This window comes from Denticeps clupeoides, chromosome 15 (assembly GCF_900700375.1).
Source record: "Denticeps clupeoides chromosome 15, fDenClu1.1, whole genome shotgun sequence".
NCBI lineage: Eukaryota > Metazoa > Chordata > Actinopteri > Clupeiformes > Denticipitidae > Denticeps > Denticeps clupeoides.
In genome coordinates, this window is record NC_041721.1 from 12,745,239 (window position 1) to 12,757,263 (window position 12,025).

Consider the following 12,025-nt stretch of genomic DNA (forward strand, 5'->3'; position numbering starts at 1 on the left):
ATTTTCCGTGTCCTTTGTACGAAGCCCCCAGGACCATCTTTGGGACCAGAGACAGACTCTACACGTCCTAAGCCCAGTTGGCCCCGATATACAGTTGACTCTGTCCTCATTAGGGTCCAGTAGAAAATGAAACAGTGTCCTTCTCAGCCGGCCATTCACAATGGTTGGCCTGTGCCATGGCCTGTCCTCAGTCTGCGCCAGGGAGCGCATTCCTCCGGTTCAGAATCACGGATTATTCAGTCGTCTGTTACGGAAAGGATGGCATCATGAGCGTAACAGCTCAGCGTATTCCGGTGTTGGTTAGATGCCTGTGGTGTTTAATAAACTCCCCCGGGTTGCAGATATGTGTGCATGTATTTTGCACGTCTAGCTCGTATCGCTTACAGCTGATTAATTGTTTAGCAACTTCTGACCTGCTGCGAATGCTGAAGGATTTCCTTCGACTCCATAATTTATGAAGGCCTTTTGCGCGTTGGAGAATGCACGAAGAGCTATTAATAATTCATTAATATTGCATTTTTTGGCAGCCCGGTCATAGGACCACATATCAGCCCCCTCCTCGCTATAAATTTGCATACCAATGTTCTCATGAATAATAAATGCTTTTGTAGGGGGATAACTTGTAAAGGTTCTTGTCAGGCGATAGGATTGGGGGGCTTTAATGAGGTTAAAAGCACATTTAGACCTCATTTCAGTTCATTTTGCATGTTGTGCTGTTTAGCTTTAAGGAAAACTGAGCAGGATTAACAGCAACAATCGTCAAATCTAATCTAATATCTCTTTTTCAATTCACATCTTAGAAGCCATAAATCTGTATATGTGAAACATGAAGAAACCGAAGGCAGGTAGACTTTCCCTTGTTCAGGATTAATAGGGTTGTACAGATTTGACTGTATACATATGAACCATGTGAACCAGTAGGGCTGGGCCTGGAAAATTAACACAGCAATATGTTGTTCATTCAGTACACACTGCAGTTCAGACAATTAGGGTCATTTTGAAAAAAAAAAATCAAATCAGTTTTAAAGGTCCATGTAATGTTATATTCTCCAGTCATCGTAATGGTCCGATTAATGTATTTATTTTTTTTTCATTTTACAGTTGTACTTTTGCGTTTACCGCTGCTAATGAACCCACACATCATCCCCGTTTCCAGTTCTTTAACATTAACATTTCATCCGATTCCCTAAACATTGCACAATGTAATGAACAAGCTTTAGTTAAACGTATTCCGTTCCACAGTAAGTTGTGCAGTCGCCTCACAAGTTCATTAGTGGACTGGAGGACACTTCTATACATGGGACTCTGCACATAAATAACAAACGCTTGTTTAATGGTTAAGAGCGTGTTAATGACAAAGTGGGAGAGCAGGCCAAGCGTCTTGGCTCTCTGTTCCCTCTCGTGCTGGGCTTCAACTGATGGAGTGCCATACCGGTCTGTCAGTAACCATCTGCTTCAGGTCACCGGGCTCCATCCTGCCAGCACGGCCTGTCAGTACGAAGAGCGTGTTCAAAACGCAGAAATTGTGGTGGCTTTGGAGATGCAGGGCAGCTGAGCTGCTGGTCCCGGGTCAGGAACAGCGGACGTCTGTGGCGATTGGGGGGCGAGACGCCGGCCGTTGCGGGCTCAGCTGCCTCCGCGGAGCAGGTGGACTGGAAAAGATTTGCCTGTTGGTGATGAGATGAGCAGTCGGCAAATAAATCCATGCTGTCTGTGTATGTGTTTGTTTAGAAGTCAACACAACACACAAATGTCCCCATTATGCAAAAAGACAACAGCACGCCGAGTCTCGTGATTACAGCTGGCATGATGCGATTTTTGGATTGGTAGATGACAAAACGTTGATGCACATTGGATCATCTAAGATATTTCGACTTTCATGGGAATACAAGCGTGTTTTGGTGGTTGATGAGATATAAATGCTACCTGAATATGATCGGGGTCTGTTTGGCACATTTCAAGTGCCTGTGTGTTCCGCACATTTAAGGAGCAGCTGGCAAATGGATTAGAACTAAATGATATGAGTGAAAAACTAACTTGTGTAATTCATAAATCCATTTGATTTCTGGTTTTGTGTGTGTGTGTCTGTATTTTCGAGCGCATGTGTTGTCATAATTTTTGTCTGTTAATTTGTTATTTCTCTTCCTTTAATACTGTTGACATCTGAGTTGACCTGATCTGCAGCACATTATGACACTATATTGGGATTTTGTGTTGCTTGTCTGGTCAGGGTGCATGACAGGATATGATAATATCAGTATTAATATTTAAGAATTATGCGTTGATTCTAAATTAATACATGATGCAAAGGCTCTTCTGACATCATGTATTAATTTATAATCAACCCATATGTATTTCCTTTGTAAAATATATTTAAAGTGTTACTGTTTCGTATTCCACTCTAGGGGTGGGGAAAATACATGCATTACTATATATATATATATATATATATATATATATGTGTGTGTGTGTGTGTGTGTGTGTGTGTGTGTGTGTGTGTGTGTGTGTGTGTGTGTGTGTGTGTGTGTGATCTGATATATTCTTCCTTTGGTGTTTTATTGTTGATACTCTGATATCCAGTGACTTCTCAATATGTTACATTTTCTTGTCAAATTGCGCTTTGATGTTTCAAAGATATCACAATCATATCACAGTCTTATCCTAGATATCATAATCATATCATGGAGAACTGGTCTGTGTCAAGTGTTGCAGAATGTTTCATTATTGTGACTTACATATTTATAATATTAGTATATAGTATAGTATTGTATAGTATTGTGGAATTTTTTGTGATTCCCACACCTTATTGGTACTTCAACAAAGTAATTTCTGGATGAGTCGGTACTAATAAATGCTGATTTTGTCATATATTTTCATTCATTCGTCTATTAATTTGTTTGTTTTCAGTTGCAGTTTTTAATTTTTCCTCTGCGCCTAATGCAGACTACAAAAAAGATTTATCACACTTTTACTGTGTTTAACACAAAGTTAATTACATTTACATTTATGGCATTTAGCAGATGCCCTTACAATCAGTGGTTACAGGGACAGTTCCCCCCTGGAGACATTCAGGGTTAAGTGTCTTGCTCAGGGACACAATGGTAGTAAGTGGTGTTTGGACCTGGGACCTCCTGGTTCATAGGTGAGTGTCTTACCCACCAGGCTACTACCACCCCTAATTAATAGTTCCTCACGTCCTTCTTCTTCACCATTTTCTCTCGTTCCTCCTGCACCCCTCTCTCCCACCAGCATCTGGCTCAGATCAAACGGCTACTAATCCGCTGCGCTTTGACCTCTTTCCCACGTTAGCTGTCCTCATCAAAGCAGCAGGTTTAGCTCGGAGCCCACGAGCGCCTCGCTTCCAGGACGAAGAGAAGGCGGCGGGGGTGCAGAGAACCTCAGAAATGACTTTTCCAGCCCTCACGTATTTCTTCCCTCTGCCTTGATTTGAAAATCCCAGTGTCCCCTGTAGGTGTTTGCCTCTTTCTGGCAAATCCGTCACACGGCAGCACACAGCCTGGGGACGCGTTCTGACGACAGTAGCTTCGCGGTACCTGAACGTGACACTAAATTTCACTACTGGTTCCCACACTGATTTTCCGGGTTTTTCTCTCCTCTCCCCACTGCCGCGGTGGCTGCAACTTTTCACCATACTGTGAAAATGACGGACTTCCCATTCTGGCGTTGCTTTCTTCATATTTTTGTAGGAAAAGTAATAATCTTCTGAAATCTCTCTGCAAGAATGACATTATCCTAAATGAAGAGATTTCACAATATATGAAAATGTATGTTAACAATACATGATTATATCAAGTGCCAACAGATTAAAGCCATTCAGATTTCAGGAAGCCCCCAGTTTTTCATGTGAATTAATTGTTAGTTACAGTTGAAAAGTGAGATAAGAAGATTTGCATGTTTTTCTGATGTTTCAGTGCTGGCCAGCTTTCGTGGGACGGTGCAACATGGCTTGCCCCTGGAGATCGGTGACACGGTGCAGATCCTGGAGAAGTGTGAAGGTATAATGCACTGTTAAACACCTCCCCTCACACACACACACACACACACACACACACACACACACACACTTTTTTTTGCCCCGTTTGGACTTCAAAGGAGCTGCTGGCAGGGCAGGGACACTCAGGCACACTCCTGTTGTGCCGAGGTGGGGGTTTGGCTCACAGACCTTTGTGATTGAGATTGGCTTTCAAAGGACCAAGCGATCTGCCTAGAGGCTCGTGCCATTACAGCCTTGAAGCGAAGGAGGTGTGACGAATAGTTTTTTGCTAGGGTGCACACATGACACATACAGAGAAAAAAGGTCTGTGGTTTTCCTGCATCAAGATAAAAACAGCAGGTATCGCTGCATGCATACACACACACACACAATGTGGTCAAGTTTCACTTCTGAAAAGTGGTCGGGCATTCAGTCTTCCTGTTTCCATGGTGCTTTGAGGCTTAGAAGACGCGACCCTCTGCATGCCGGATGCTCATGCTTACTTCCTGTTTTTCACACTGGAAGAGAGGTTGAGCGACTGTCACTTTAAGAGCTGATACCTTCACCCGCCACCTTTTTTAAGACAATATGTCCCTTATGCCCGTTTGCCCCATGTACTATTTTCATGCCCAGCACAACTTGCTTATATAATCTGAAGACTCCCTCAGGGCCCTGTTATGTCTTGCAGTGTCTGCAAGTCTCTTGAATTTCCCCCCAGATTCCTGTTCACTCAGCAGTTTTTGAAGGCGTGGATGTGGCCCCTGCACACAGACCCTGTCGTTTATCATGATAAGGTGACATTGTAAGCATCTTGTTGTAGTAGCAGAGGCTGAGTGAGACATCAGAAATGTTCAGTGGCCTACCACACTTCATTTTCACTGGCCTGAATGAATGGAAAATTTCAATCCAACAGTTCAAATCAGTTTACTTGTCATCCTAACTAGAAAAAAAAAAACAGAAATTTTTTTCAATGACCACTGCTATGTAAACTCTGAATCTAAAGGTCGACTGAATCTGATCAAAGAATCATCTTTACATATAGGATACATATCTGATTTTTTAAAATATGCTTGCAGTTTGAAGCATGTTCTGTAGCATCAGGCATTGTGCATAAATGGTCCTACTATGAGGGTGATTCACACTAGAAATACTAGACATCTACATACACACATCTGTACAGTAGCTATATCAAGCATATAAGAGCACTATATTTTCTATATGTTTTTATAACCAATAGTTTCCCATATTTAAGAACATAAGTGATGATTTATTTTAAATATACGTCATTGGGGTGATACTATGTGCTGATCTTTATATGTGTGTATGTGTGAGTGTTAGAGACAGTAATTTCCCTACAATTATTTGAAGCAGATATTGAGTGTGTGTGTGTGTCGGAAAGGAAAGGAAAGGAAAGGAAAGGAAAAAGAAATGCCAACGCAAACACTTTCGTTTGATCAGATTACCTTCCAGGCTTTTGCCGCTGAATGTGATGGCAGATAGTGCCATAGAAATGTTGAATGAGAACGCAGACTGTAGCCTAGAGATTGAAATCACAGTGAACTTTTGTTTCCGCAGGTTGGTACAGAGGCTTTATCCTTAAGAATCCAAATGCCAAGGTAGGTGCCAGACTTTTGTGCTTTTGCCAAAAGTCATTTTGTTTTGTTCAAGGTGTTACAGGAATATCTTGTTATAGGAATAGACTTGTTATTACCAAGGCAGATGGCATTTTGATGCCCATGTGCAAATCCGGAAAAACTGAATAAAAGTGACTGTAAAATAATTGGTAGGCCATTTTCCTGCCATGTTTTAGGCCAATTTGTACCTGCAAATATCCAGAGCACAGTTACTGTGGATATTCTTGTGTGTTAAATTGTCCTTTAATTTGTGCGAAAATGAAATAGCGAATAGGTCTTTGAAGAACTGTGTTTGCGTTCCTGCTTAACAAGCTTCCATCATAGCTTGTAAAACATGCTATCTGTTTGTGGGCCTCTTGTGTATGTGCCAGGAGACCCTCAAATGCTGATGAGACTTCACTACCGTTGTCTGTTTCAATAGAGGGTGGCTGTAATTCTTAATATCTCTACGGCGCTACAGTATACGAGTTAAATATTCCAATGCCACCACTTTTTAACTGAAGTCGTTATGGTAGTACTTGAAGAGCCAGGAATTTTTGGAGGTGTGAAAGGTTTAACAGGGTTCTCAGTCACCGCACATGTCAGCACATTCAACTATGTGCAGTACAAAGTATTTCATAAGAAGGTTTCATTCATTCAGATCTAGGATGTCTTATTTTTTGTCCTCTTTAATTTTGCGAGCAGTGCAGATAATTACCTTACTTGTAGCCATTGAAAGTATAAAATTAAACAAATACACAACTGAGTGTTTATAACATGTCGTAACTTGTCAGAAGGTCTGTGTGTGTGTGTGTATGTGTGTGTGATGCATGAATATACAAATGCTCAGAGTGCACCATTCATTACTGAATCTCCTCTGTTTTTTCTTTCATTCTGCTGTCTCTCTCCTCCTCCTCCTCCTCCTCCTCCTTGTCCTCGTCCTCCTGCAGGGTATTTTCCCATGCAGCTACATTCACTTGAAAAGCGCTGACATCAAGAACAAAGGGTGAGTAATGAACAGAGCCCGTACAGGAAGGAAACCGCCAGCCACAGCCAGAAAAAAAAAAAAAAGAAAGAAAGAAAGAAAAGCGTTAGGTAAACATTTGATTAACGTCAGTGCCAAACAAAGGGGTTGATCGGCACGTGTTCTGCCACTATATCTTGGTTATTCGTGTTATTTTGTCTTGCATATTATTGCTGTGGGCTCCTGTGTCTATTTTGTTCAAGCTTATAGATGAGCAGAAATCATGCAAAAGATGAATGAAATAACAGTTCCTTTCTTAATGAAATAACCCCATTTTAAAAACATGTATAACAAGATTTCGTGTTGAAAAAGCATACAATATTGCAACCAACATAGAAATGTAGAGTAACTGTACTATGCTCATATGTAAGAACTGTATCTGTTTTTATATCCAGCACTTACCCAGGTTTTGGGGGTGTGAGTAGAGTGAATTAAGAACATAAATAATCATTTATTAGTCTGTTATTATTATTATTTTTGGTCTAAACCGGGGGTCCCCAATGATATTTTCATTCCGTTAATAATGGCGTAATTCTAATTATGCTACAATTGGGAAAAGTACCTGCAGCGGGAACTCCTGGTCTAGATCATTGGCCAGTATGGATTTTTTTAAACCAGAACATGCCTGGTTTGCAATCTTGTTTTGTGACCCCCTCACAGGCAGTTTGAAACAGTCATCCCAAATGAAGACTCGGTCATCACCGAGATGACCTCCACGTTGAGAGACTGGGGCTCCATGTGGAAGCAGCTGTATGTGGTAAGTAGGGCCTGTTTAGGTGGTATTCCCATCATAATTTGCTCCCATGGTAATAAGATGCCGTTGGGTGATGTTGAATTTGTTGTGAACTGTGAAGCAGAGCTAACAGTAGGTTCCTATGTCCTCCCTTCACCTCTCCGTTGGTAGCGGAACGAAGGGGACCTGTTCCACCGTCTCTGGCATGTGATGAATGAAATTCTGGATCTGCGGAGGCAGGTTCTTGTGGGTCACCTGACCCTCGACCGCATGAGGGACGTCAAACAGCACATCACCGCTCGGCTGGACTGGGGCAACGAGTGAGTGACTGTTGCATCACTGTTGTGTGTGTTTGAGTGTGGGAGTGTGTCTGATCGGTTATCAACTATAGTGTGTTGATTTGTTAATAATCCATGGATCAAAATTTTTTTTTTTGGTTTCCAATAGGCTTAATGTAAATGATTTATTCTGAACACTGTACCTAATTACATGTTAGATCATCACACTACTGTTTAAGCAGAAGGATGCTTCCAGGCGTCATGTGTGAAACTGTTAGGAAGCAGTAATAACCCTGTTGTGTCGGTAAGCACTGTAGCCCAGTTGAGAAAAGTTCTAAAATGGGTTTGGGGAGGAGCTTGTGGCGTGGTGTTCCTTTCCGCTGAAGAGCAGACACACACACACACACACACACACACATATATATATATACATACATACACATATTGTCCTGAAGGGTATTGCATTCATTTACTCACTCACTCGCTCACAGGCATTTGGCTGGCAGCAGCTGATGGGCCCTCATTACACACTAGGTCTGTCTGTGTCCTTGTCACTTATTCTGCCTCTGATTTGTAGGCTGTGTGTGTGTGTGTGTGTGTGTGTGTATTTTATCACTCAGAATGAGAGCTGGATGAGTGAGTGGAGCAGAAGTTATAGAGGTGTGACTCTCTCATTAGTGTGCAGAGCTTTGAGACCTAGTTGAAGGCCCAGTAGTAATATGTGGCTCCATAACTCTTATTGTTGTTATTAAACAAACAGTCTTCTTGATTCTTTTATATTGCTTTGTGGTGAGGATATTATTTTTCATCTGTCCGTGATTCTCTGCCTTTATTATTTCCACGGCTGTTTGTGTGACTGACATTGATGCTGATTATGTGTGTGTGGGCAAACTTTCTGCCCTTTTATATAGTAGGGGTGGGGATCATAGAGTGACCCCCCCCCCCCCTACAAAGTAATAATTAAGCATCAATAGTTGAGTGCTGTATCATGAGATGCTGACGCTGTCCTTACATGATGATTGAGTTCTGTAGTGTCAGCATTTCATGGTAGAGCACAACCTCGTGTGTGTTATTGTAATTATACCAGTGTTTCCCTGTTCATATGTTTTTAGAGAATTAGATTTAGCCTCCTTGCAGAGCTGTGTATTGCCAAGAATCTGACAACGCAATAAAACAGCAAAGATCCAATATACCTATACATAATACACAATACCCCACATAAGGTAGCATACAAAATTTAAATAAGTATAGATTGGTATCTGGCTTTAGTGCTTACTATTCCAATAAATTACACATTAAAAATTTATATTGTGAAAACTGACACACCTGAGAAATGCCTGACACTGAGATTACAATGTAATAAGATGCAATGATATTTAATGTCAAGATGTATCACGGTGCTGTTGTTTCGTTGTCAGGACTTCTTTCTGTCAATCATAATGCCACAATGTGTGTGTAATATGTTGTTTCATGAACACAAATGTACAAAATGTATTTGAGTTTTGGTGTGCATTTGTTTGAGAGCTTGTGACTGATGCTGGTGTCTGTGTGTGTGCTCAGGCAGTTGGGTTTGGACCTGGTACCCCGGCGGGATTTTGGCATGGTGGATCCGGATGAGATCAGTGTCACCGAGCTCTACAGGCTGGTACGTTCCACATTCCACTCCACCCCCATTCAACCCTTATGCTGTCCCTGTTACCTTAGAAACCGCATCCCCGCGTCCCCATCCTGAGCTAGAGAGGCTGGCTCCTCACAGGCCCAGTCCCAGCACTTAATCCATTTTTATCCAGAGCCAAACAAAAGGCGGACCGCTGAGGATGAAAGCCTGACACATGTCCATTACCAGGTTCTTGTGGTAAATGACAGTAATTCAGTGGTGGGAGAAAGCAAAAGGAAATTACGGTCGTCATGGATGCAAACAAGCACTATGGGAGGGGGGTGTATTGTTTGGCAAGATGCCCGCCGTGTTTCGTGTATTACCAGAGCTCAGCATACGACCCTCGACCTCTTCCTCTGGTACTGCCTGCCATCTTCACATGCCTACTTCTTAAAGACAAGGAACCACAATGACGGTGCTCACTCAGTGAGGAGTGTGTGTCTGTGTGAATGTGTGTGTGTGTAAGCGGGCATTCATTTAGAGTGTCAGAGTGGACAAGGTCTAGAACAGGTCATGAACTCCTTCAATTGCCAGCTTAATTAGCAGCCTAGGAAATAGACACTGTGTGGGTGTGAAAAATAGTGAGAGGATTCAAAACTACCGTCCCCTGGCCTCTTTCACTGAACTGTAGGAGGGGAAGATGGAGGCCACATTAGCCTTGGTAGTGTTCAGCCCCGTAATCCATAGCAGCCTGAGGATGACCCCCTTTTCCCAAACTCTTTGATTTATTGGCACGGTAGAAGCCTCCCTTAAAAAAAAAAAAATAAAAAATCAAATGTTGTCTGTGTGCATCGCGCCAGTGTTTAGCGTTGAATAATTTACGGTCATTAGGACAGACATTAAATGGCCAGGCGAGCTTGGCGGGAGTCTGACTGTGCCGAGGTCTCAGATCCGCTAATGAAATTTCAACAGAGATTTGCGTAAAACAGTTTGCCGCGGCCCGTATTAAAATGCGTACCCCTCTCTCGGTTTTCAGAAGCTCCTGACTGTGCGACAGGGGCAGTTTATTACGTGTCACATTTTATACCATCAGGCTAATGAAACCTCAACCGCATCCTTGATAACTTGTGAGCGTGGTGCTACGATGTAATCAGACAGCAAACTGAATTTAAACTGGCTGCAGGATTGTTGGTAACTTCATAGCATGTCTTACAAAATAAAAATATTAAACCAATAAATATAATATTTATAAAATCTAAAAACTGTGAAAATACCCTCAATGAGTCTTTTTTTGTGACTCATGGTGGTGAGCATGATTCTGGGAGATTCTGGGAAATTATCTAGTTCAAACTAGATAATTACTATGTAATAATTATTATGCATTAAATATAATAATTGTATAATGTTTGTAGAAATGCGGTGGCAATTTTTTGTACCTTGTCCTCCCCTCCGAGTAGAGGGTGAGTATATTTGGGAATCTGGCGGCCCTCTCTCTGTTGACCATCTGGAGGAAGACAGACACCCCCCCCCCCCCCCCCCCCCCCCCCCCCCCACTACCCACCAGTTCCTTATCTGCCAAATGGCTGACGCCGTGGCAACCGTGGCTGAAGTGCTGTGAGTGACAGGAAAGCTGTCGGCGCTGTCCTGTCTGTCAACAGGAGGGCTCTGTAGTGCAGTTGCACCCCTTCCTAATGTCACCATCTCTGCTCTCAGACACCTCTCTGTTTATTTTGCACTGACTGACTTCACGTAGTGAATAAGATGTGTGAATCTGATTGTGTGTGTGAATGTGTGTGTGTGTGTGTGGGTGGGTGGGTGGGTGTTTTTCCATGTGGCTCTAAAGTGGCCTGTGCATTAAGCGAGGGCCTCCAGATGGAAACTGAATATTCAACAAAACATGAAGGAAAGGTAGAAAAAAAAGAGTTTTTCATTTCACCTGTTATTGTAAATAGGAGCAAGAGCATGACGGGGAAAAAGGAAGAAAGCTGCATATGTTAGCATATTTTAACTTGTAGATGTAACCTCCACATTTATTGGCTGACCATTTTTCACTACTTCACAGGATTGAATGTCAGCCTGGATGAATGTATTCAGCACCTACTCTGTCCCTGAATGATTTTTACAGAAGTCAATGCAAATTTCACCCATAGATTTGACCTTTCACCCCAATCAGACTGTGCTGTCAGAAGTGACAGAAAAAAGCAGTGTGTGAAATTGCCACAGTGTGGTATTTTATGTGCACCTTTAATGGGCATAGTGGAGAATGCCCATATTTTGTTAAGTGAGTGATGGCTGTGCTCAATGTATAGACTATATGATATTTTGCGTTCTCTGCCCAGATGGAGCATCGGCATCGGAAGAAGGAAACCCCTGTCCCAGCCAGCACACATCACCTGTTTGTGCAGGCGAAGAGCCTGATGAGCACAAACCTGGGCGAGGAGCTGGAGGTCTTCTTCTCCATCTACGATGGTCGAGAGGGTCGGCCACTCAGGTATGACCACCACCAGTCATCTCCGGGTATCCAAATGTCTTCGAAATTATATAACGTCCCGTCTAAACTGTTTTCTGTTGTTGTTTTAACAAATATCCCACTTGTGTGTATATTGGTACTACAGAATTGAATGGGGCAGTGGTGGCCCAGCGAGTAAGGAAGTGAGCCCGTAAACGAAAGGTTACAGGTTCAAATCTCAAACCGCCAAGGTGCCCCTTGAGCAGTAACGCTGCTCCCCGGGCACCTTTCATGGCTGCAATGGGTTAAATGCAGAGGACACATTTTGTTGTGCGCA

General features: G+C 42.5%; 1 protein-coding gene across 4 annotated transcripts in view; it reads left to right on the top strand.

Moving 5' to 3' along the window:
- The window catches only part of dock4b (dedicator of cytokinesis 4b), an 88,452-nt gene that overhangs the window by 20,032 nt on the left and 56,395 nt on the right, over window positions 1-12,025 (top strand). For all 4 annotated transcript variants that reach the window (XR_003742515.1, XM_028954171.1, XM_028954173.1 and 1 more), the window contains exons 2-8: window positions 3,933-4,016; window positions 5,570-5,610; window positions 6,558-6,613; window positions 7,292-7,388; window positions 7,536-7,684; window positions 9,203-9,287; window positions 11,579-11,730. Coding sequence is in view for 3 of the 4 variants with exons in the window: in XM_028954171.1 (XP_028810004.1) it covers window positions 3,933-4,016; window positions 5,570-5,610; window positions 6,558-6,613; window positions 7,292-7,388; window positions 7,536-7,684; window positions 9,203-9,287; window positions 11,579-11,730 (664 nt within the window). In the remaining variant the exon portion in view is untranslated. The remainder of the gene's footprint in view (window positions 1-3,932; window positions 4,017-5,569; window positions 5,611-6,557; window positions 6,614-7,291; window positions 7,389-7,535; window positions 7,685-9,202; window positions 9,288-11,578; window positions 11,731-12,025) is intronic.